Raw genomic sequence first — 27,552 nt, forward strand, 5'->3', positions numbered from 1 at the left:
ACCCCCCCCGCACTAAAATAGCCCCCCGCGGGCGGCAGCACTTGCTACTTAGGCAGTGTAAACGGCCGCGTTTGAACACAACAGTAGGCGGCAGGCCACACAAAAGCCCTGTGATTTGCCAAACAGTGTCACGTGAGGCCGCACGCTGTGGAATTCTGGGACATGTAGTCATGATGTGAGGCTTGCATCATGACTACATGTCCCAGAATTCCACAGCCTATGGCCGCACATGACCCTGTTCGGCCAATCACAGGGCATTTGTGTTGCGAGCGCCATGCAAATGGATCGACAGAGGCGGAGCTGGTCACGTGTGGATGCGGCCAAACTCGGCTGGTTGTGACCACTTGCTGGAGTCCCGCCTCTCTGCCTAGGGCGCTGTGTATTTCTGAGGTCTCTATCTCATCTACCCCCCTCCCCATTTCAGCCATGCTTCTCTGTCAAACCACCTTCTCTTTGTCAGCCATCCTCTTCTGTCAACCCACCTCCTCTATGTCAGCCCACCCCCCATTTTTCAACCCACCTCCCCTCTGTCAGCTCACCCCCCTCTCAGCCCACCCATCCTCTGTCAGACCACAGCCCACCCCTCCTCTGTCAGCCCCCACCCCTCTCAGCCCACTCCTCCCCTCTGTCAGCCCACCCCCCTCTCAGCCCACCCCTCCTCTGTCAGCCCCCACCCCCTCTCAGCCCACTCCTCTTCTGTCAGCCCACCCCCCTCTGTTAGCTCCCCTATGTCAGCCCCCATCCCCTCTCAGCCCACCCCCTCTCTGTCAGCCCACCCCTCCTCTCTGTCAGCCCACCCCTTCTCTATGTCAGCCCACTCCTCCTCTATCAGCCCATCCTCCCGTTGTCAGTCCACCCCTCTCTGTCAGCCACAGCAGGGAGCCAGGCCAGCCACTTGCAGCAGGGTGCATTGTGCCAGCCACCCACCCACCCACTGACCCACAGCAGGGAGCAAGGCCAGCCACCCACCCACAGCAGGGTGCACCGTGAAAGCCAGCAACTGACCCACAGCAGGGAGCCAGGCCAGCCACCCACAGCAGGGTGCACCATGCAAGCCAGCCACTGACCCACCCACTGACCCACAGCAGGGAGCCAGGCCAGCCACCCACAGCAGGGTGCACCATGCAAGCCAGCCACTGACCCACCCACTGACCCACAGCAGGGAGCCAGGCCAGCCACCCACAGCAGGGTGCACCGTGCAAGCAAGCCACTGACCCACAGCAGGGAGCCAGGCCAGTCACCCACAGCAGGCTGCACAGTGTCAGCCAGCCACCGACCCACCCACTGACCCACAGGCCATGGCCAGCAGGGCCCACAGGTCCATAGCCAGCAGGACCCCCAGGTGTATAGGCAGCTCCCAGCAGGACCCACATGTGTGGATCCTGCTGGGAGCTGGCCACTGACCTGTGGGTCCTGCTGGCCACTGACCTATGGGCCCTGCTGGCCACTAGCCTAGGGTGACCAGAGGACACTGTACCTGGACCAAGTCTGTCCCCAATTTGTTCCTGCTTTGCAGGGCCAATTGGGAGCGGGTGCACCGCAAGATGGAGCAGTGGGAGGGCGCCCAGGGTTTGTGCCCATTGGGCTGCCTCAGAGGGGGAGCGCCACCAGATTTCACAGAGCGGGGATCTCCCACTTACCTGGCAGGCACTGTCATACGAAGACCTTTCGCTTGGACTGGCTCCTATGATAGACAGCACACGGATGATGTCTATCATGGAAGCGGCCACGCTGGGTAAGTGGGAGATCTCCGCTCTGTGTAATCCGGCTGCTCTCCTCTATAATCCCCAGGCACTGGTGAGGATGCACTGATGGGCACTAGTGAGGCTGCGCTGATGGGTACTGGTGAGGCTGCGCTGATGGGCACTGGGGATGGTGAGCTTATTCGGTGGTTCAGAGCCCTCCCCTGGAAGGGAGCCTGTCAAGTGGCTACAAGAGAAATGGAGCTGCGGCACCGCCCACGGTATGTCATCTGTGACCTGTTGTGGAAAGGGGTGGGCGGTGCCGCCGCTCAATTTCTAAATTTCTATTGTAGCCACTCGGCAGGCTTCCTTCTTGTTTATAAGTCGTCTGTGGTCTTCTGGAAAATGGTTGACTCTAATTTGTTCCCTCTCAGCCTTCAGTAATGGCGGCGGAGACACTGCTGCTGCCTGCTGGGATATAGAAGGGCTCTAATGGGTGTGGGTGGGACACCTGAGATGTAAGGAAGCACTCCGCTGGCTGGGGACAGTGACACCTGAGATGTAAGGAAGCACTCCGCTGGGGACAGTGACACCTGAGATGTAAGGAAGCACTCCGCTGGGGACAGTGACACCTGAGATGTAAGGAAACACTCCGCTGGCTGGGGACAGTGATATCAGGGCTCCCACTCATTCTGCATTATGGTGAGTTGAACTATTTCATTTTATATTACATTGTAATAATAGATGAGTCTGTGATGGGGGATCTTTTATGGGGGGCTTTGTGATGGATGACCTTATATGGGGGCTTTTTGATGGGGGGAATCTGTGATAGGGGATCGGCGGCTGTCTCGGCTCCTCCTCGCAAGAACTAACCCCCTTCATGCGAGCTCTCTCGCATATGGGTTAGTTCTTGCGGGCGCGCTCCATTGATATGTGTGTGTGTGTGTGGGGGGGGGGGGGGCGGCATTGAAGGACCCGGCCTTGGGGCGGCACAGGGAGTAAATCCGGGCCTGGTCACTGGTCTATACAATTCTTCACATTGTTTTATAGAGAATTCACTAGAAGTTGCAGGACACAGAAATAGAGCCCCCCAGTGTTTTTTTATATAAACATAAATAGAGAACTCACTTAGGCCAGTGACAGCAGTAGCTCTGCTCAAAAGCTAAGCATGTCAGGTGGTGCTGGGTGTCAATTGGCTTTTGTTCAAGTAAAACTATAGGCAAAACTTTTGATTTAACTTTGGATGGAGCCCAGGGAGGGTTATAACCCCTGTTAGAATTTTTTTTTCACCATCTGTGTCCCATTTCCCTTCACTTCCTGTCCCATAGCCAAACAGGAAGTGAGAGGAAATCCCTGCAAATGAAAGGCGTTCCTTGGGGACCCCCCATGTCATCAGAACTAGAGCCCCCATTGGAAGATTTCCCCTATATTACTTTTCTGGGGGCAACCCAAAATTTGTGATTTTCACTTACTTTCAATAACGGTAAACAGGACAAATATAGAGGGGGAATCTCCCCAACGGTGACACAGACAGCAATAAAAACTGGAAAAAGAAAAAAATCACACTAAAACCTCATAAACAATGTGCATATATAAATCAGTGAAAATAAATAATATGACGATTAACAAAATAAACAGTCCTCATATGTTAATGAAAAAAAGAAGAACCATTTGATTGTTTTTCAAAAAGTGGAAGTCCATGAGTCACATGATAAAGTAAAAAACATATAGTGACAAAACTAGTCCTCATAAATAAAAAGCTGGATAACTTTAAAAAAGAGGGCTCATGGATTAAATATTAAAAAAATCAAAGAATTGTATCTGTGACAAAAAAAGAAAAAAGAAGAAAGGCAAATCCTCTTCCACCTGTGTTGCCAACCGTACGTATATTTACGGACAGCTCCTAAATTTAACCCCTTTTCGGGCTGTCCGTTAAAGTCCACTTTGGGCATCAGGTGCCAGTAAAAAAAATGGCCGCAAGCCGACCATACAACTGCGCATGCGCCGTTCCGAAGCCGGCCGGTGTCGGGAAAGCTTGTATGCATTCGGCCGGGAGGTGCGTATGCGCAGTAACGTAATGGCGCCGCTCTGCGCCATTTTTGAATAGTTCGGGACTCTGGTCAGCAAAGGTTACTTTTGGTTTTGTTTCCAGGAGGAGCTGAACGTGCCGAGTCGTACTCATCATCCCGGGACTCCGATCACCTCCGCCCCCTCTCATCTCTACTGCGGGCTGCTGTACGGAGAGAGAACCAACCGGAAGAGTCCGTGTCTTCCCTGTACTGAGAATGGCATCCCCGGCATCCCTCCACACGTTCAGGATCGGGAAGTTCTAGGAGAAGTTCAATGGCTGCATAGATGAGGATACACAGTCCGATTCCCCTTGTGTCCCAATAGTCCTACTGCCCTATATCTAATGAGATGTACTATTACTCAGCACTCGGGACACTATGGCGGTCCCGATGGCTCATGCAGTGCAGCAGTGTGCACTCGAGGATGTGACTCAGGCTAGAGTGGGTAAGTGCACGTTACATTAGTACAGTGACATGCTCCGATCTTCTCATAGAAAGGTGACCCTGAACTGCAGTGACAGTTGTGCAGCCCTCATTATGGATAGAACTTAATACAGTGACAGTTGTGCATCCCTCACCATGAATAGAAGAACTTAGTACAGTAACACGCCTCCATCTGCTCATAGAAAGGCGACTTTGAACTGCAGTGACAGTTGTGCAGCCCTCACCATGAATAGAAGAACTTAGTACAGTGACATGACTCCATCTGCTCATAGAAAAGTGGCCCTGATCTACCTGTCACCTTCAGGGACATTTGTGCAGCCCTCATTATGAATAGAACTTAGTACAGTGACATGCTCTGATCTGCTCATAAACGCGGCCCTGACCTGCAGTGACAGTTGTGCAGCCCTCACTATGAACAGAAGAACTTAGTACAGTGACCTGCTCCGATCTGTTCATAGAAGGGCGATGCTGACCTGCAATGACCGTTGTGCAGCCCTCATTATTAATAAATAAACATAGTACAGTGACATGCTCCTATCTGCTCATAAACACGACCCAGATCTGCAGTGTCAGTTGTGCATCCGTCATGAACACAACTTTGTACAGTGACATGCTCGGATCTGCTCATAGAAGGGCGATGCTGACCTGCAGTGTCAGTTGTGCATCCCTCATTATCAATATACAAACATAGTACAGTGACATGCTCCGATCTACTATTGGAGGCAATCCTGCTGTAGATAGTCCCTGAATTTTGACCCTTCTGTAGCTAGTACCTGTAGTGACAGTTGTGCAGCCCTCATTATGAATATACATAGTACAGTGACATGCTCCGATCTGCAGTCTCTGACCATCTCCTGTACCATGTCTGTAGTCTCTGACCATCTCATGTACCATGTCTGCAGTCTCTGACCATCTCCTGTACCATGTCTGCAGTCTCTGACCATCTCCTGTACCATGTCTGTAGTCTCTGACCCTCTCCTGTACCATGTCTGTAGTCTCTGACCATCTCCTGTACCATGTCTGCAGTCTCTGATCATCTCCTGTACCATATCTGCAGTCTCTGACCATCTCCTGTACCATGTCTGTAGTCTCTGACCCTCTCCTGGACCATGTCTGTAGTCTCTGACCATCTCCTGTACCATGTCTGCAGTCTCTGATCATCTCCTGTACCATATCTGCAGTCTCTGATCATCTCCTGTACCATATCTGCAGTCTCTGACCATCTCTTGTAGTATGTCTGCAGTCTCTGACCATCTCTTGTATGTCTGCAGTCTCTGACCATCTCCTGTACCATGTCTGCAGTCTCTGACCATCTCATCTTTTATCATGTCTGCAGTCTCTGAGGGGGAGCCAGTAGAGGAGTCAAGAGCGGGAGCGCTGCCAGATTGGGGATCACGAGGTATCATGAGAGATGTGTGTGGACTGTGTAGCGGAAACTATCAGATAAAACCAGAGCCGCCAAGCTGGAGTTGCCTGAGCCCTGCACGGTGCACCTGAGAGGAGGTCAGTCTGAGAAAGGGTTAATGATGTAAGGGGGGGGGGGGAGTGAACACAATAATGTAAGGGGGCACTGAAATAAAGGTTAACCCCCTTACCTTAGTGTATTCACTCTGCGGGAAGGTAATCTCTGGTCACCAGAGTCCCCCCCCCCCTCATTAGAGTTCCCAATGTTCCCCTTTAAATCAGAGTCTGCAGGATTTCCTCTTATAGTGCAAGGGAGAACTCTGCGGACTGATGTAAGTTGGAACTCTGATATAAATGGGAGCGCAGAGCCCCTCCTTACATCAGAGTTCTCGCTTAGATCGTGATCTGTGGTATCGTCCTTTACATCAAGGTTCGCAGAGTTCTCCCTTACACTGTAATGGGGAACGCTGTGCTGGCTATTATATTAACCTGATCTTCATGTAAATAGAGAAATTAGTTTTTTGACTTTTGTTTAACTTAACACATTGCTAACAGCATTAGCAACATGTTTATAGTTTAAATACTAAAAATTGCACAGTTTAGCACCGAAAACAGCCATTTTAGGTGCTTTTTTGAAGTGCCAGTAAAAAATTGGTGTTGTTCGTAATTTTTAGGCATCTTGCCAGTAAATTTCACTTGAGGGGGTTGGCAACACTGTCTTCCACCCATGTGAAAAATGGAGAACAAAGGGATGCCTCGATTGTGTAAAACCCTGGAGACAGGGTTTTACACGATCGAGGCATCCCTTTGTTTCTTTTCAGGTAAATGTGGTTACCATCATTGATGATTGGAATGAGGAAATGATCCATACCAGGCTGTCCGTATCCTGTTAAGCCCATCTGTTTGTGTTGCCATACATGCGACCTGGGGTCCCCTGTAATTAAGGGACCATCAGGATCTGGTAAGCAGATCTGAGTGCTCTTTCGGTGGAGGCTTCTATTGGTTGGATTGTCACCTATTATCAATACCATATATGTACACCATTAATGACTACTCCATTTAGGACTTTTTCACATGGGTGGAAGAGGATTTGCCTTTCTTCTTTTTTTCTCACAGATACAATTCTTAGATTTTTTTGAATATTTAATCCATGAGCCCTCTTTTTTAAAGTTATCCAGCTTTTTATTTATGAGGACTAGTTTTGTCACTATATATTTTTTACTTTATCACGTGACTCATGGACTTCCACTTTTTGAAAAACAATCAAATGGTTCTTCTTTTTTTCATTAACATATGAGGACTGTTTATTTTGTTAATCGTCATATTATTTATTTTCACTGATTTATATATGCACATTGTTTATGAGATTTTAGCGCGATACTTTTTCCATTATTGTTCACTGTTTATATTACACAGCGAATCACATCTTTAGATTTGCATCACAGCAACGCTCACACATCCGTATTTACGGTCTTGTTCACATTAGCGCAGTTTACACCACATTTTTATCTCTATAGCAATAAAAACTGGCAGGTGTTCTAATACCTCTGCGCTCTACCCAGAACAAAAAAAATAGGTTTTGCCTTTAGTTATACTTTTCACATTGAGTGGATTTTGCCATACAAGTCAATAGTAAATCAGAAGCAGGTCAACTGCAGATCAATTGTCCCTATCATTGAAGTCTGAATGATCGAAGAAGTGTTCCAAACTAATTCCATCCATACAACCCCAAAGACCGTCAACACAGGACCTAAATCTGTACATCACAGTGTGAGGACAGAATAACGCATAATCAACAATACTGTATGTAGTAAACATTTATAATGTACAAATGCATATAAACAGCAAACACTAAAAACTAAGCATAGCGTCTGTTTACGTTTTTTACTTTTTCTAAAAAAAATCAATTCAGACTACTGTTATTTCAGTAGTTGAGGCTCAGTTCTCTGTGGTACCCTTCTGATATAAAAGAACATCTACAGCAAAAACAATCCCTTTCAGAACAATGCATAAGAAATATACAGCATTCTATAACAAAAAAAAAATATATAAAAAATCCTCTATGAAACAAGGAATGGCGTAAAATAAGTATATGGATGATGACATACTGGAAAGGATTTTTAAAAATGGATCAACTTGCATAAAAGTTTTGAACAAGTATGTATGATACAAGTTGATGAATGATGTCTTCTGTACATTGTGCGGTCTGATCCTCCTATCTCCCAGATGATGTAGTTATCATAGTGTCGGTATGACAAACGCAGACAGTTCCTAATATAATGGCGCACTTAGTGTCTCTGAATGCCAGATGAGCCGGACAAACTACGCTGTATCCCACTTGTAACGTAGCCTTCAGCAGTGCACAGGAAAGGTGTATTTTACCATTTCATTCTTCTTAACATTAAGTAGGCAAGGGGTCGTCATCCCCTTTACTGCATTTACATTTGCAGCACAGAACAAAAGGAGTGGCCAGTAAGAGGAATGGTGAAGCTACCAATAGCAGAAGCCCAAATCCTGCAAATATGCCAACCACCTGCAGAGAACAAGAAAAATATAAAAAGGTTAAGTGCAAAGAACATTGTTAAACCATTCAAGCACGTATTCTAAGCATTTACCACAAGGTGGTGCTGGTGGGCAAGAAAAGCAATGTACCAGCAATTATTCTTACAATACAAGTGGACATTATTTTCTTTCTTTGGTGGTTCCCCTAAAAGGCGCCCATGGTGTCGTTTGCGGGTTTGACTCCACTGACCTACACGTGTGTTTCCATCCAAATGTCATCCAATCCGCCCGATAGCTCGCAAACGTATCCCCATCCATCTGTCTTTAGCGGACCGAATCAGATGCCAACAGGAGACAGTGGACACATGTCCGCTGACATCTGCCACCCCATAGAGAACAATGGGAGGCCCGATCGAGTCAGTTGGTGTGAAAGGGGCCTACACCATTTAAACTGCCCATACACCTCTGACAAATGCCTTTAGCTTCGCCATAACTATCTAATGTGAAGAAAAACCGAAATAATCCTTTTAATTAGTATTAAATTAGGCAGGCATAATACTACACGGTTGATAGTATATCTAGCCTTAAGGTGTATAACATGATAGTACAATCTCCTTTAGATCTACCATCTATTATGTAGTGCAAGGACCTGTCTGACTCGATACAAAATGTAGTTCTTTTACAAATGGTAGTTTTCCCCTTGTCCTCCCCTCTTGCTGCCCTCCCCTCTTGCTGTCCCCCCCTTTCGCTGTCCCCCCATCTCGTTGTCCCCCCATCTCGCTGTCTCCCCATCTCGCTGTCTCCCCATCTCGCTGTCCCCCCCTCTTGTTGTCCTCCCCTCTCGCTGTCCCCCCCTCTCGCTGTCCCCCCTCTCGTTGTCCCCCCATCTCGTTGTCTCCCCCTCTCGTTGTCCCCCCCTCTTGTTGTCCCCCCCTCTTGTTGTCCCCCCCTCTTGTTGTCCCCCCCTCTTGTTGTCCTCCCCTCTTGTTGTCCTCCCCTCTTGTTGTCCTCCCCTCTTGTAAAACACTTGCAGTCCAAGTTACTCACAATCCAAGGTTTTACATTTTTTCATATGTTCACATACTCAATAAAGAACAATACAGTATAACTACAGTTACCGTATTTATCGGCGTATACCGTGCACTTTTTTGCCCTGAAAATCTGCAAAATCGTGGGTGCGCGATATACGCCGATACCCACTTCCCGCGCTCAGTTTGAACGCCTCCGCCGACATATACCGAGCGCAGTACACTCTGGTACATTCGGCCAGGCTCGGCTTCGCTCATGGTCACGCTCTGTGACGTTTATGCGCGAGAAGCCGAATGTACCCGAGTGTACTGCGCTCGGTATATGTTGGCGGAGGCGTTCAAACTGAGCGCGGGAAGCGGGGATTCGACTCGGAGACAGCCGGGAGGACACCACCGAGGCCGCAGACGGACGCCGCACCGGACAAGGCCGCCGATAGATGCCGGGCAAGACACCAAAACTGTAAGTAACTGTAAGTAATAAAATGTTTTTTTACAGGAATTTCAGGTCAACATTAGGGGCACGCGATACGCCTGAGCGCGTAATACCCCGATAAATACGGTAACCATTAGGCTTGGTTCTGTACACATTTCCCACACTGCGTTCAAAACGCACTGCAGTCGTGATCTGCTGTGGGTGTCAATGTTACGTAAATACAGGTAAACATTTTCTCTGTTGTAGCTTAGGTCAGTGACCAGACCTGAACCTAGTAGCTCTCCCCTAGCTTGGGTCTTTATGCCCCAGGTTTGCATGGTATCCACCGTAGCATATGCAGTGGCAAAGCAGTGTAGGACTGGCTGTAAGAGGGATTACTTTTATGCCTTTGGCCAGCTTAAACACGTATTGCAATATGCGTGAACTAAAAATTCCTGTTATTCATTGTATAGTTTGCTGGAAAGGTTGTATAGCAGTGTGTAGAGGGTCCATCCAGAATTTGTCCGTCTTACGTTTCATGTGAATCAAACAGGAAAGTGCAGCTCATTACTGAGCGATTCATAGTGGCTTTAAGGTATGGGTAAATCCAAGCATTTGGGTAGCAGATCAAGTTGTCCAGTGGCTTTTTACATCTCTCAGGGCAATCTCTGTGTCAGAGCTCATGGGTCTATGACCATTACATGAAGGTCTGGCTATGACCCTTACATGAAGGTCTGGCTATGACCCTTACATGAAGGTCTGGCTATGACCATTACATGAAGGTCTGGCTATGACCATTACATGAAGGTCTGGCTATGACCATTACATGAAGGTCTGGCTATGACCATTACATGAAGGTCTGGCTATGACCCTTACATGAAGGTCTGGCTATGACCATTACATGAAGGTCTGGCTATGACCATTACATGAAGGTCTGGCTATGACCATTACATGAAGGTCTGGCTATGACCATTATAAAATGAATATATTAGCAGAAGTAAGGCTATATCATAACTAAAGACACAAAAGTCAATGGAGAACGTTAGTCAGCCTACCAGCATCCACTTCAAACTGGCATGTTGGATTATGTGGACTCTGTGGCATGACCTTTTACCATTCTCATAATCTTATAACCCAAACTAGCCCATCCAAAATTCTTGAAATGAGTTCACAACCGAGGACATCTGAGGACAAGAGAGCATGTTCACAAACCTGTGTTCTATGCCATATGACGGATGCCCGAGAATGACCTAGTTTGTTCCGACATGGTCCCTTATCATAATGTATCAGCAGGAAGTCATCCTGTATAAAAGAATAAAAAAAAAACATAAAATAAAAAGCTTGGCATCTTTCTATTCATAGTTATGCTGAGAAGTACGAAGTGTAGATAGAAATGTATACTGACATCCAGAGACTCCAGGCAGTACCAGCAGAAGGCGTGCTTGCAGTTTTTACACATCATCTGTGCGCAGCCTTCATCCCGTTCTATGTAGACTTTACATTTAGGACACCGTTTGATTGGTACGTCATCTTCCACAGCTTTCTGTGCAGAGCTGAAAGAGCAACAGCTCAGATTAAAGCAAATAAAAACAAATGCTGTATATGAACATCCAAATATGCAGTAATCTGTATTGTGCAATACAATGTATTCAATTATCTCCCATCGCCTGCACATTGGGGTAAAACTAGATTCTGGTAAATTTTTGTGCTTAACATAATTTTTTTCTTGTAGTTCAGGGGTGGCAAACACAAGGCCCGTGGGTCGAATCCGGGACGCTGGGCCTTGTAATGTGGCCTGCACAGCAGTCTCCGTCCGCTACCTCTTTTTATCTGGCAGGTATCCCAGCAAGGGAAAACATCCCCTCTCAGTCCCGCGAGCGGCGAGGCAAATTAGCGCATGCGCGGCCGGTCAGTCACCGTGAGCACAGGAATAAACAAAAAAACAAAAGAACAAAAGCTGGACAGCCGCACTCCAAAATTTTCTTTAAAAGAGATGTCTTTATTTTCAACTGTGCATACAGTCACTGCAAGCCCACAAAAATCAGTATGGCCAACGTTTCGCACTGGCGTCAGTGCTTAGTCATGGCTAGCAAGGTTCACACTACAAATGAAATATATACACAAAACATACAATCATGTGATGAAAAGCCCTGCCTACAGCAGGGAGGAATCAATTAAGTTAATCAAGCAGTAAATCAAACGGCACTTTAAACAGCTGAAATATGGGTTAAACCTCCCTCAAGTGTGTCCCTTTGTAAAAAAGGGAGAAAGCGTGAAAAACACATATTGATTTGTGAAAAACCTGTGTATAAATGAAAATCAAAATGAAATGACAATGAAGATAAACAAATATATAAAAATAGAAATACCCATAAAATTACTTATAAAGTTTCTCAAAATCAGACCACAACATATATGTATAGGTATAGTCTCACTTAAAAAATAAGAAATAATTATAATAATAAAAAAATTCTCTATTATGTGTATACATGTACATATATATATATATAGAAGCGCTCTCACCCGTGGTCATTTAGTGACTCAAAAATGCATAAGTTATTGGAATAAATTAATTAGTGAAGCCAAAATAGACCTATTTTAGGGAATAAACTGTGAAATAGCAAAATCAAATAATAAATTGATGGGAGAATCGCTACATGAATGGACATTAAGTTAAAGTTCAATAGTGAGTAAGACCTTATAATGAATGAGTCAGTGAAAACAAAATCATATGGATATGATGTGCGTGAACATCATGCAGGTAATGACAACATCTGTTAAGGTGCCTTACCCAATAAATGTGATCGTGATGAACATGGTAACGGTTATTTTACCATTAGGTAGATGATGATCTAGTGCAAAAGTCTGAGGTCAAGTGTGGTAATGTGCAATCGATCTGTCTAAATATTTATCCATTCAGAGGTCTAATACATGAATGTAAGAGTATACATAATAAAGAAGCTGGTTATGCTCTGAAAGAGCAGACCAGCGACCATATACATATAAGTGTTGGGTTTTTTTTTTTTTTTTTTTTTTTTTTTTTTATTTATATATATATTTTTTTATTTATTATCCGGTTAAGGAACTGTGTGAGTGACCTCGCACAAGTAAAGAGTGTGAATAGACATCTCTATACGTTAAAAAGACATAATAGTCGCGAGGGCAAATGTAAATAAGAATACAAGCAAGTATGGATATGATCCTGCATGAAAGTCCGGTGTCAATCATCGATATTAAAAACAAAAATAAAAAGATTATTATACCGAACCGGACAATCAATTGGATCTTATAAGGAACGGGGCTAGCACATGAATAGAAAAGAAATTCAAACAGATAAATAAACAAGTGCGCAAAAAGCCCGAGAACCTGTGCAATGGTGTGGCACCTGGTTATATATGACAAGGGACAAGGGTCGACATAAGTCAAACTGTCTATAATGGTACCTCATCAGCCATACAATGAAACCAGTATAGCGTACTGCTCCTAAAACCCAGGGGAAAAATAAAGAAAAAGGAAACAAAGATTAAAGAGGTATAAAAACGCAAAATTGCGAATAGGTATATCTAAAATAGGTTTTTATATAGTATATGTATAATGAGGGACGAATACAATACCCATATGAATATGGGATGTGTAACATAGATTGTATAGAAATGTGTATGCTTCATAATGAAGCGCTAATTGAACCTAGGGGTGGGGGGGGATATATTATGAGAGGTAGATGAAAAATGATGCAGGATGCACTAATAATATTGGTGAAGGTGAAGCTGTGTAATGTGTCTCCAATTACAGTAGAAGAAGACTTGTATATGTTATCACCTCCAGATATGGCATCAATCCAACCGCTAATGCCTGATTAAAAATAATGTTTAATGCATAACCTGCATGTTCACCCGACAAAAAACCCCCCCCCCCCCAAACCCCCGTAGAGCCCTCGTACCCTGTATATTAACAGGCCACACGAGAACCCATATATTAATTTATGGTGTCTTGATAAAAATTATTACCAAGAGCCATATGGTGACCCGCCTGTTCGTGAATGAGATATGCAAAGTATGGACAGTGCAAAGGTGAGCAAAATTGCATAATTATGTAAATATGAATGTAGTCTCAAACTTAAATTGGGGAAGTTACACTGAAACCCGTATGGTAGCCCACCTGCCGAAATAAACAGCAGGTGAGCAGCAAGTGGGTAATGTAAATGAGTTTACCATTAACAACTTGGGTGTAAACCATAGGAACAAGTAATAGAGCCTCAACAAATCAAAAAAGACACTTTGTGTTCCCACAAGATGACAAGTATAATATTGGGTGTGGGAACATGGTTATGTACGTGTGATGATAAATACATTAGAAAAAGAGGACAAAAACAGTGAGTATGCCAAGCAGAGGGGAGGGGGGGGGGGAGAGATGTTACTCTCAATCATGGAAATGGGAAACATCCCAATCAAAGTTGAGGCCCCAAGGCTGTCTAGAATTGAGGTGAAATATCCAATATACCTCCCGTTTACAAAGAAGTTTGAATCTGTCCCCCCCTCTAACCGGACACACAATCCTCTCAATACCCTGTATGGACAGGCTGGAAATGTTTTTGTCATGTACGTTGTTCCAGTGCCTGGCTACATTGGTATTGTGATTTTTGTCAATGTCGTACAGATGGTCACTGAGTCTGTCACGTAGTCTTCTAATGGTCCTACCAACATATTGGACATTGCAGATGTTGCAAGTAATTACATAAACCACAAACTTAGTGTTGCAGTTTATGTATTGCTTAATGTAAAAATTTCTGCCACTGGAGCATGACCGTATAACTTTACCAGCTCCCATTAGGGGGCAGTATCTGCACCCATTGGTGCCGCACTTGAAGGTGCCCACAAAGTCCAACCAAGTTGAAGAAGTGGGTTTGGACTCAAAGAGACTAGGTGAGAGAACCCCCCCCAATGTGGGGGCTCGACGACTGACCGTCTTAATACCCTTCGACAGAATGGATGTGTAAGACGCATCACTATACAGTACAGGCAAATATTTGATAATGATCTGCTTAATTTTGTAAAATTCCATACTGTAAGAGGTAGAAAAGATCGGAGCTGGCTCATTGTTCATGGAGTTGGGAGATCTAGATCTAGATCTCCTGTTGTCCAAAAGTGAGTCTCTTGGAATGGCATTAACCCTACGAAGGGCATTGTTGACCACAGTGGCAGAGTATCCCCTGTCTTTAAACCTATGAGCCATTTCAAGAGCTTCACTCGTAAAATCCACAGGTGAGGTGCAAAGTCTTTTCAGGCGAAGGAACTGCCCATAGGGGATACTATTAATAGTATGCGGAGGGTGAGATGAGTCAGCTCGTAGCAGAGCATTACCTGCAGTACTCTTTCTGAATAAACTTGTGGAAATAATACCATCAGCCCCAGTGAGTTTTAGATCTAAGAATTCAATGGTAGTAGGTTGTAGGTTACCTGTAAACCGAAGATTGAGCTCATTGTCATTGAGATAAACTAGCCACTCATCTAGATCTGCAGACTCGTCGGAAATGACGAGGAGCAGATCGTCGATGTAGCGACAGTAGATGACTGTATCTGAACGACGGGGGCTGGTACCCCCAAAGATGCGGGACTTTTCCCACCATCCCATGTACAAATTGGCCAGGGAAGGTGAGAACTTAGCCCCCATGGAAGCCCCGCACCTCTGGAGGTAGAAGACCCCGTCGAACATAAAGAAATTGTGCGTTAACAAATATTTAAGAGCCAAAACAATGAACTCCTGTAAGACTAATGAATAGTGACCCGACTCTTTCAAAAAGTGAGATACTGCCTGTAAACCTAGATCATGCGGGATGCTAGAGTAGAGACTGCATACATCGTAACTCATCCATCTGTAACCATGTTGCCATGGAACCCCCGACAATTTGCACAAAAGATGTTTGGTGTCTCTTAGGTAACCAGGAAGAACAGACACAAGTGGCTGCAGCCGGCCATCCACCCACTCACCGAGGCGCTCGTTGAGCGACCCGATGCCTGCCACAATCGGTCTACCAGTTAAGGGAACTAGTCCCTTGTGGATTTTTGGCAGATGGTGGAAGACCGGCATTATGGGATATGCTGGGATAAACATTTTACTATCAGCTTCAGAAAAAATGCCTGCGGCTACCCCCCTGTCTAGAAGAGAAACCAAGTCTTTTGTAAACTCCATAGTGGGATTACTTTTGAGACATGTGTAAGTGGATGTGTCAGATAATTGTCGGATGGCTTCTGATCTATAAAGGCAAGAGTCCATGACAACCACCGCCCCCCCCTTATCCGCATTTCGGATCACTACATCCTTATCAGAGCTCAAGGACATCAAAGCCTTTTTCTCGAGCTGTGTTAAGTTAGAGGAGTGTGGGACATTAAGGCAGCTGTGAGCCAGATGAGTCAGGTCTCTCTCCACTAACTTCTGATATAGATCGAGTTCACTGCCCCTGGACCCTAGTGGATAGAATCGAGATTGTAATTTGAAAGGTATAGAAATCAAATCATCCACAGGATCCACGGGGCAGGGGTCCGATTCAATGAGTAAATCAGTTAGGTCTTGAAGACCACAAACATCCTTAAACAGAATAGGAGAAGAGACCAACTCACCCAGCTCCAAGCTGCTTCCTGATGAACTGACTTCGTCTATAGGTGGCTTGAAAAAATGTTTCTTAAGGGTTAATTTTCTTGCAAATCTATTAACGTCCAATATGGTACCAAACAAGTTAAAATGGTTGGACGGACAAAAGTTCAAGCCTTTCGATAGTAGATGGAGTTCATCTGGGTTTAAGTCTCTTTTAGAGATGTTGATAACGTTGTTGGTTATTTCCTTCTGTTTCCCCGTAAAGCGTATGGGGTGCGTGTAGCCTTTGGATCTCTTGCCTCCCCTTCTTGTCTTTTTATGATGGGTTTTCGCTTCTTTGTGTCCTTGGTTCCGTGAGGGTGTCCATTGGGTTGTATATCATCGTCCGACAACGGACTTGGTGTTAGTGCGGGACGGTCCGGAGATGATTCGGATCCGGATGTAACCAAAGTGTCATATGCGACATCGTGCTCGATGTCGGAAAAGCTCACCTTCTTTGCTCTATTCTTGCGAGGGCGTCTGGACTGAAAAGGAACATGCGTGCGTATATAAACTTTATTGCTCTCGTAGTCGGCACGGTCTCTCAGTTGCTTGCCCCTTTTTGTGTCGATGACGAATTTCTCAAGTTTATCCAATCTTTTATTTAATTTGCTGTCCAAATCGGCAAAATCTGGATGTGTTTGCAGCATGGTAAGATCTTTTTGAACCGCTGACATTTCGGTTTGCAATGAGCTAACTTGCTCAAGATTGGATTTGATGAGAATGCTCATTAAGGCAAAAGAGCAGGTGTTAAGGGTATCCGTCCACTCTTGTTGTAATGTCTCATTGGATAATATGGTGGTGGGGAATTTTTTAATTCGTAGTCCCCGGGGGATTTGCTGCATCGTGATGTAGTTGGAAAGGAAGTGAGTGTCCCAATACAGCTTAATTTCTTTTGCCATAGATTGTTCCAATAGTCGGAACATGGCCAAAAGTGAAGCCCCATTATCCTGGCTGGGTGCCGAGGCAGTGTAGGTTCCCAATCGGAACGGGTTCTCGGCCGAGGGTTGAAGGGTTCTGCTAAAAACCGAATCTGTGGCTGCATTTGAAGGTGCACTGTGTTCCATGAAGAGACTGGTGGTTCCAAAGTGTCAACACTAGGTTCCCGTTGACAGAGGCTCCCGAGCTGGTGAACAAGGATGCACAATCCAGAGTAGACACACAGACAGAATTCTCACCGCTCCAGGTGAGCCTCGTGATGATCAGGGGTTGTTGAACCACCAGGGTGCTGGCAATGCGGTAATAGCAAAAAAACAAAAGAACAAAAGCTGGACAGCCGCACTCCAAAATTTTCTTTAAAAGAGATGTCTTTATTTTCAACTGTGCATACAGTCACTGCAAGCCCACAAAAATCAGTATGGCCAACGTTTCGCACTGGCGTCAGTGCTTAGTCATGGCTAGCAAGGTTCACACTACAAATGAAATATATACACAAAACATACAATCATGTGATGAAAAGCCCTGCCTACAGCAGGGAGGAATCAATTAAGTTAATCAAGCAGTAAATCAAACGGCACTTTAAACAGCTGAAATATGGGTTAAACCTCCCTCAAGTGTGTCCCTTTGTAAAAAAGGGAGAAAGCGTGAAAAACACATATTGATTTGTGAAAAACCTGTGTATAAATGAAAATCAAAATGAAATGACAATGAAGATAAACAAATATATAAAAATAGAAATACCCATAAAATTACTTATAAAGTTTCTCAAAATCAGACCACAACATATATGTATAGGTATAGTCTCACTTAAAAAATAAGAAATAATTATAATAATAAAAAAATTCTCTATTATGTGTATACATGTACATATATATATATATAGAAGCGCTCTCACCCGTGGTCATTTAGTGACTCAAAAATGCATAAGTTATTGGAATAAATTAATTAGTGAAGCCAAAATAGACCTATTTTAGGGAATAAACTGTGAAATAGCAAAATCAAATAATAAATTGATGGGAGAATCGCTACATGAATGGACATTAAGTTAAAGTTCAATAGTGAGTAAGACCTTATAATGAATGAGTCAGTGAAAACAAAATCATATGGATATGATGTGCGTGAACATCATGCAGGTAATGACAACATCTGTTAAGGTGCCTTACCCAATAAATGTGATCGTGATGAACATGGTAACGGTTATTTTACCATTAGGTAGATGATGATCTAGTGCAAAAGTCTGAGGTCAAGTGTGGTAATGTGCAATCGATCTGTCTAAATATTTATCCATTCAGAGGTCTAATACATGAATGTAAGAGTATACATAATAAAGAAGCTGGTTATGCTCTGAAAGAGCAGACCAGCGACCATATACATATAAGTGTTGGGTTTTTTTTTTTTTTTTTTTTTTTTTTTTTTATTTATATATATATTTTTTTATTTATTATCCGGTTAAGGAACTGTGTGAGTGACCTCGCACAAGTAAAGAGTGTGAATATCCTGTTTAAGGATGTTTGTGGTCTTCAAGACCTAACTGATTTACTCATTGAATCGGACCCCTGCCCCGTGGATCCTGTGGATGATTTGATTTCTATACCTTTCAAATTACAATCTCGATTCTATCCACTAGGGTCCAGGGGCAGTGAACTCGATCTATATCAGAAGTTAGTGGAGAGAGACCTGACTCATCTGGCTCACAGCTGCCTTAATGTCCCACACTCCTCTAACTTAACACAGCTCGAGAAAAAGGCTTTGATGTCCTTGAGCTCTGATAAGGATGTAGTGATCCGAAATGCGGATAAGGGGGGGGCGGTGGTTGTCATGGACTCTTGCCTTTATAGATCAGAAGCCATCCGACAATTATCTGACACATCCACTTACACATGTCTCAAAAGTAATCCCACTATGGAGTTTACAAAAGACTTGGTTTCTCTTCTAGACAGGGGGGTAGCCGCAGGCATTTTTTCTGAAGCTGATAGTAAAATGTTTATCCCAGCATATCCCATAATGCCGGTCTTCCACCATCTGCCAAAAATCCACAAGGGACTAGTTCCCTTAACTGGTAGACCGATTGTGGCAGGCATCGGGTCGCTCAACGAGCGCCTCGGTGAGTGGGTGGATGGCCGGCTGCAGCCACTTGTGTCTGTTCTTCCTGGTTACCTAAGAGACACCAAACATCTTTTGTGCAAATTGTCGGGGGTTCCATGGCAACATGGTTACAGATGGATGAGTTACGATGTATGCAGTCTCTACTCTAGCATCCCGCATGATCTAGGTTTACAGGCAGTATCTCACTTTTTGAAAGAGTCGGGTCACTATTCATTAGTCTTACAGGAGTTCATTGTTTTGGCTCTTAAATATTTGTTAACGCACAATTTCTTTATGTTCGACGGGGTCTTCTACCTCCAGAGGTGCGGGGCTTCCATGGGGGCTAAGTTCTCACCTTCCCTGGCCAATTTGTACATGGGATGGTGGGAAAAGTCCCGCATCTTTGGGGGTACCAGCCCCCGTCGTTCAGATACAGTCATCTACTGTCGCTACATCGACGATCTGCTCCTCGTCATTTCCGACGAGTCTGCAGATCTAGATGAGTGGCTAGTTTATCTCAATGACAATGAGCTCAATCTTCGGTTTACAGGTAACCTACAACCTACTACCATTGAATTCTTAGATCTAAAACTCACTGGGGCTGATGGTATTATTTCCACAAGTTTATTCAGAAAGAGTACTGCAGGTAATGCTCTGCTACGAGCTGACTCATCTCACCCTCCGCATACTATTAATAGTATCCCCTATGGGCAGTTCCTTCGCCTGAAAAGACTTTGCACCTCACCTGTGGATTTTACGAGTGAAGCTCTTGAAATGGCTCATAGGTTTAAAGACAGGGGATACTCTGCCACTGTGGTCAACAATGCCCTTCGTAGGGTTAATGCCATTCCAAGAGACTCACTTTTGGACAACAGGAGATCTAGATCTAGATCTCCCAACTCCATGAACAATGAGCCAGCTCCGATCTTTTCTACCTCTTACAGTATGGAATTTTACAAAATTAAGCAGATCATTATCAAATATTTGCCTGTACTGTATAGTGATGCGTCTTACACATCCATTCTGTCGAAGGGTATTAAGACGGTCAGTCGTCGAGCCCCCACATTGGGGGGGGTTCTCTCACCTAGTCTCTTTGAGTCCAAACCCACTTCTTCAACTTGGTTGGACTTTGTGGGCACCTTCAAGTGCGGCACCAATGGGTGCAGATACTGCCCCCTAATGGGAGCTGGTAAAGTTATACGGTCATGCTCCAGTGGCAGAAATTTTTACATTAAGCAATACATAAACTGCAACACTAAGTTTGTGGTTTATGTAATTACTTGCAACATCTGCAATGTCCAATATGTTGGTAGGACCATTAGAAGACTACGTGACAGACTCAGTGACCATCTGTACGACATTGACAAAAATCACAATACCAATGTAGCCAGGCACTGGAACAACGTACATGACAAAAACATTTCCAGCCTGTCCATACAGGGTATTGAGAGGATTGTGTGTCCGGTTAGAGGGGGGGACAGATTCAAACTTCTTTGTAAACGGGAGGTATATTGGATATTTCACCTCAATTCTAGACAGCCTTGGGGCCTCAACTTTGATTGGGATGTTTCCCATTTCCATGATTGAGAGTAACATCTCTCTCCCCCCCCCTCCCCTCTGCTTGGCATACTCACTGTTTTTGTCCTCTTTTTCTAATGTATTTATCATCACACGTACATAACCATGTTCCCACACCCAATATTATACTTGTCATCTTGTGGGAACACAAAGTGTCTTTTTTGATTTGTTGAGGCTCTATTACTTGTTCCTATGGTTTACACCCAAGTTGTTAATGGTAAACTCATTTACATTACCCACTTGCTGCTCACCTGCTGTTTATTTCGGCAGGTGGGCTACCATACGGGTTTCAGTGTAACTTCCCCAATTTAAGTTTGAGACTACATTCATATTTACATAATTATGCAATTTTGCTCACCTTTGCACTGTCCATACTTTGCATATCTCATTCACGAACAGGCGGGTCACCATATGGCTCTTGGTAATAATTTTTATCAAGACACCATAAATTAATATATGGGTTCTCGTGTGGCCTGTTAATATACAGGGTACGAGGGCTCTACGGGGGTTTTGGGAGGGGGGGGTTTTTTGTCGGGTGAACATGCAGGTTATGCATTAAACATTATTTTTAATCAGGCATTAGCGGTTGGATTGATGCCATATCTGGAGGTGATAACATATACAAGTCTTCTTCTACTGTAATTGGAGACACATTACACAGCTTCACCTTCACCAATATTATTAGTGCATCCTGCATCATTTTTCATCTACCTCTCATAATATATCCCCCCCCACCCCTAGGTTCAATTAGCGCTTCATTATGAAGCATACACATTTCTATACAATCTATGTTACACATCCCATATTCATATGGGTATTGTATTCGTCCCTCATTATACATATACTATATAAAAACCTATTTTAGATATACCTATTCGCAATTTTGCGTTTTTATACCTCTTTAATCTTTGTTTCCTTTTTCTTTATTTTTCCCCTGGGTTTTAGGAGCAGTACGCTATACTGGTTTCATTGTATGGCTGATGAGGTACCATTATAGACAGTTTGACTTATGTCGACCCTTGTCCCTTGTCATATATAACCAGGTGCCACACCATTGCACAGGTTCTCGGGCTTTTTGCGCACTTGTTTATTTATCTGTTTGAATTTCTTTTCTATTCATGTGCTAGCCCCGTTCCTTATAAGATCCAATTGATTGTCCGGTTCGGTATAATAATCTTTTTATTTTTGTTTTTAATATCGATGATTGACACCGGACTTTCATGCAGGATCATATCCATACTTGCTTGTATTCTTATTTACATTTGCCCTCGCGACTATTATGTCTTTTTAACGTATAGAGATGTCTATTCACACTCTTTACTTGTGCGAGGTCACTCACACAGTTCCTTAACCGGATAATAAATAAAAAAATATATATATAAATAAAAAAAAAAAAAAAAAAAAAAAAAAAAAAACCCAACACTTATATGTATATGGTCGCTGGTCTGCTCTTTCAGAGCATAACCAGCTTCTTTATTATGTATACTCTTACATTCATGTATTAGACCTCTGAATGGATAAATATTTAGACAGATCGATTGCACATTACCACACTTGACCTCAGACTTTTGCACTAGATCATCATCTACCTAATGGTAAAATAACCGTTACCATGTTCATCACGATCACATTTATTGGGTAAGGCACCTTAACAGATGTTGTCATTACCTGCATGATGTTCACGCACATCATATCCATATGATTTTGTTTTCACTGACTCATTCATTATAAGGTCTTACTCACTATTGAACTTTAACTTAATGTCCATTCATGTAGCGATTCTCCCATCAATTTATTATTTGATTTTGCTATTTCACAGTTTATTCCCTAAAATAGGTCTATTTTGGCTTCACTAATTAATTTATTCCAATAACTTATGCATTTTTGAGTCACTAAATGACCACGGGTGAGAGCGCTTCTATATATATATATATGTACATGTATACACATAATAGAGAATTTTTTTATTATTATAATTATTTCTTATTTTTTAAGTGAGACTATACCTATACATATATGTTGTGGTCTGATTTTGAGAAACTTTATAAGTAATTTTATGGGTATTTCTATTTTTATATATTTGTTTATCTTCATTGTCATTTCATTTTGATTTTCATTTATACACAGGTTTTTCACAAATCAATATGTGTTTTTCACGCTTTCTCCCTTTTTTACAAAGGGACACACTTGAGGGAGGTTTAACCCATATTTCAGCTGTTTAAAGTGCCGTTTGATTTACTGCTTGATTAACTTAATTGATTCCTCCCTGCTGTAGGCAGGGCTTTTCATCACATGATTGTATGTTTTGTGTATATATTTCATTTGTAGTGTGAACCTTGCTAGCCATGACTAAGCACTGACGCCAGTGCGAAACGTTGGCCATACTGATTTTTGTGGGCTTGCAGTGACTGTATGCACAGTTGAAAATAAAGACATCTCTTTTAAAGAAAATTTTGGAGTGCGGCTGTCCAGCTTTTGTTCTTTTGTTTTTTTGCTATTACCGCATTGCCAGCACCCTGGTGGTTCAACAACCCCTGATCATCACGAGGCTCACCTGGAGCGGTGAGAATTCTGTCTGTGTGTCTACTCTGGATTGTGCATCCTTGTTCACCAGCTCGGGAGCCTCTGTCAACGGGAACCTAGTGTTGACACTTTGGAACCACCAGTCTCTTCATGGAACACAGTGCACCTTCAAATGCAGCCACAGATTCGGTTTTTAGCAGAACCCTTCAACCCTCGGCCGAGAACCCGTTCCGATTGGGAACCTACACTGCCTCGGCACCCAGCCAGGATAATGGGGCTTCACTTTTGGCCATGTTCCGACTATTGGAACAATCTATGGCAAAAGAAATTAAGCTGTATTGGGACACTCACTTCCTTTCCAACTACATCACGATGCAGCAAATCCCCCGGGGACTACGAATTAAAAAATTCCCCACCACCATATTATCCAATGAGACATTACAACAAGAGTGGACGGATACCCTTAACACCTGCTCTTTTGCCTTAATGAGCATTCTCATCAAATCCAATCTTGAGCAAGTTAGCTCATTGCAAACCGAAATGTCAGCGGTTCAAAAAGATCTTACCATGCTGCAAACACATCCAGATTTTGCCGATTTGGACAGCAAATTAAATAAAAGATTGGATAAACTTGAGAAATTCGTCATCGACACAAAAAGGGGCAAGCAACTGAGAGACCGTGCCGACTACGAGAGCAATAAAGTTTATATACGCACGCATGTTCCTTTTCAGTCCAGACGCCCTCGCAAGAATAGAGCAAAGAAGGTGAGCTTTTCCGACATCGAGCACGATGTCGCATATGACACTTTGGTTACATCCGGATCCGAATCATCTCCGGACCGTCCCGCACTAACACCAAGTCCGTTGTCGGACGATGATATACAACCCAATGGACACCCTCACGGAACCAAGGACACAAAGAAGCGAAAACCCATCATAAAAAGACAAGAAGGGGAGGCAAGAGATCCAAAGGCTACACGCACCCCATACGCTTTACGGGGAAACAGAAGGAAATAACCAACAACGTTATCAACATCTCTAAAAGAGACTTAAACCCAGATGAACTCCATCTACTATCGAAAGGCTTGAACTTTTGTCCGTCCAACCATTTTAACTTGTTTGGTACCATATTGGACGTTAATAGATTTGCAAGAAAATTAACCCTTAAGAAACATTTTTTCAAGCCACCTATAGACGAAGTCAGTTCATCAGGAAGCAGCTTGGAGCTGGGTGAGTTGGTCTCTTCTCCTATTCTGTTTAAGGATGTTTGTGGTCTTCAAGACCTAACTGATTTACTCATTGAATCGGACCCCTGCCCCGTGGATCCTGTGGATGATTTGATTTCTATACCTTTCAAATTACAATCTCGATTCTATCCACTAGGGTCCAGGGGCAGTGAACTCGATCTATATCAGAAGTTAGTGGAGAGAGACCTGACTCATCTGGCTCACAGCTGCCTTAATGTCCCACACTCCTCTAACTTAACACAGCTCGAGAAAAAGGCTTTGATGTCCTTGAGCTCTGATAAGGATGTAGTGATCCGAAATGCGGATAAGGGGGGGGCGGTGGTTGTCATGGACTCTTGCCTTTATAGATCAGAAGCCATCCGACAATTATCTGACACATCCACTTACACATGTCTCAAAAGTAATCCCACTATGGAGTTTACAAAAGACTTGGTTTCTCTTCTAGACAGGGGGGTAGCCGCAGGCATTTTTTCTGAAGCTGATAGTAAAATGTTTATCCCAGCATATCCCATAATGCCGGTCTTCCACCATCTGCCAAAAATCCACAAGGGACTAGTTCCCTTAACTGGTAGACCGATTGTGGCAGGCATCGGGTCGCTCAACGAGCGCCTCGGTGAGTGGGTGGATGGCCGGCTGCAGCCACTTGTGTCTGTTCTTCCTGGTTACCTAAGAGACACCAAACATCTTTTGTGCAAATTGTCGGGGGTTCCATGGCAACATGGTTACAGATGGATGAGTTACGATGTATGCAGTCTCTACTCTAGCATCCCGCATGATCTAGGTTTACAGGCAGTATCTCACTTTTTGAAAGAGTCGGGTCACTATTCATTAGTCTTACAGGAGTTCATTGTTTTGGCTCTTAAATATTTGTTAACGCACAATTTCTTTATGTTCGACGGGGTCTTCTACCTCCAGAGGTGCGGGGCTTCCATGGGGGCTAAGTTCTCACCTTCCCTGGCCAATTTGTACATGGGATGGTGGGAAAAGTCCCGCATCTTTGGGGGTACCAGCCCCCGTCGTTCAGATACAGTCATCTACTGTCGCTACATCGACGATCTGCTCCTCGTCATTTCCGACGAGTCTGCAGATCTAGATGAGTGGCTAGTTTATCTCAATGACAATGAGCTCAATCTTCGGTTTACAGGTAACCTACAACCTACTACCATTGAATTCTTAGATCTAAAACTCACTGGGGCTGATGGTATTATTTCCACAAGTTTATTCAGAAAGAGTACTGCAGGTAATGCTCTGCTACGAGCTGACTCATCTCACCCTCCGCATACTATTAATAGTATCCCCTATGGGCAGTTCCTTCGCCTGAAAAGACTTTGCACCTCACCTGTGGATTTTACGAGTGAAGCTCTTGAAATGGCTCATAGGTTTAAAGACAGGGGATACTCTGCCACTGTGGTCAACAATGCCCTTCGTAGGGTTAATGCCATTCCAAGAGACTCACTTTTGGACAACAGGAGATCTAGATCTAGATCTCCCAACTCCATGAACAATGAGCCAGCTCCGATCTTTTCTACCTCTTACAGTATGGAATTTTACAAAATTAAGCAGATCATTATCAAATATTTGCCTGTACTGTATAGTGATGCGTCTTACACATCCATTCTGTCGAAGGGTATTAAGACGGTCAGTCGTCGAGCCCCCACATTGGGGGGGGTTCTCTCACCTAGTCTCTTTGAGTCCAAACCCACTTCTTCAACTTGGTTGGACTTTGTGGGCACCTTCAAGTGCGGCACCAATGGGTGCAGATACTGCCCCCTAATGGGAGCTGGTAAAGTTATACGGTCATGCTCCAGTGGCAGAAATTTTTACATTAAGCAATACATAAACTGCAACACTAAGTTTGTGGTTTATGTAATTACTTGCAACATCTGCAATGTCCAATATGTTGGTAGGACCATTAGAAGACTACGTGACAGACTCAGTGACCATCTGTACGACATTGACAAAAATCACAATACCAATGTAGCCAGGCACTGGAACAACGTACATGACAAAAACATTTCCAGCCTGTCCATACAGGGTATTGAGAGGATTGTGTGTCCGGTTAGAGGGGGGGACAGATTCAAACTTCTTTGTAAACGGGAGGTATATTGGATATTTCACCTCAATTCTAGACAGCCTTGGGGCCTCAACTTTGATTGGGATGTTTCCCATTTCCATGATTGAGAGTAACATCTCTCTCCCCCCCCCTCCCCTCTGCTTGGCATACTCACTGTTTTTGTCCTCTTTTTCTAATGTATTTATCATCACACGTACATAACCATGTTCCCACACCCAATATTATACTTGTCATCTTGTGGGAACACAAAGTGTCTTTTTTGATTTGTTGAGGCTCTATTACTTGTTCCTATGGTTTACACCCAAGTTGTTAATGGTAAACTCATTTACATTACCCACTTGCTGCTCACCTGCTGTTTATTTCGGCAGGTGGGCTACCATACGGGTTTCAGTGTAACTTCCCCAATTTAAGTTTGAGACTACATTCATATTTACATAATTATGCAATTTTGCTCACCTTTGCACTGTCCATACTTTGCATATCTCATTCACGAACAGGCGGGTCACCATATGGCTCTTGGTAATAATTTTTATCAAGACACCATAAATTAATATATGGGTTCTCGTGTGGCCTGTTAATATACAGGGTACGAGGGCTCTACGGGGGTTTTGGGAGGGGGGGGTTTTTTGTCGGGTGAACATGCAGGTTATGCATTAAACATTATTTTTAATCAGGCATTAGCGGTTGGATTGATGCCATATCTGGAGGTGATAACATATACAAGTCTTCTTCTACTGTAATTGGAGACACATTACACAGCTTCACCTTCACCAATATTATTAGTGCATCCTGCATCATTTTTCATCTACCTCTCATAATATATCCCCCCCCACCCCTAGGTTCAATTAGCGCTTCATTATGAAGCATACACATTTCTATACAATCTATGTTACACATCCCATATTCATATGGGTATTGTATTCGTCCCTCATTAT

General features: G+C 43.8%; 1 protein-coding gene across 1 annotated transcript in view; it reads right to left on the minus strand.

Moving 5' to 3' along the window:
• Nucleotides 1-7,398: 7,398 nt before the first annotated feature.
• The window catches only part of RNF144A (ring finger protein 144A), a 103,710-nt gene continuing 83,556 nt past the window's right edge, over nt 7,399-27,552 (minus strand). The window contains exons 6-8 of the mRNA XM_040348648.1: nt 10,947-11,094; nt 10,754-10,843; nt 7,399-8,132 (exon numbers count right to left, since the gene is read on the minus strand). Of these exons, the coding sequence (XP_040204582.1) occupies nt 8,001-8,132; nt 10,754-10,843; nt 10,947-11,094 (370 nt within the window). The 3' untranslated portion in view covers nt 7,399-8,000. The remainder of the gene's footprint in view (nt 8,133-10,753; nt 10,844-10,946; nt 11,095-27,552) is intronic.

Source organism: Rana temporaria, chromosome 4, assembly GCF_905171775.1.
Source record: "Rana temporaria chromosome 4, aRanTem1.1, whole genome shotgun sequence".
Taxonomy (NCBI): Eukaryota; Metazoa; Chordata; class Amphibia; order Anura; family Ranidae; genus Rana; species Rana temporaria.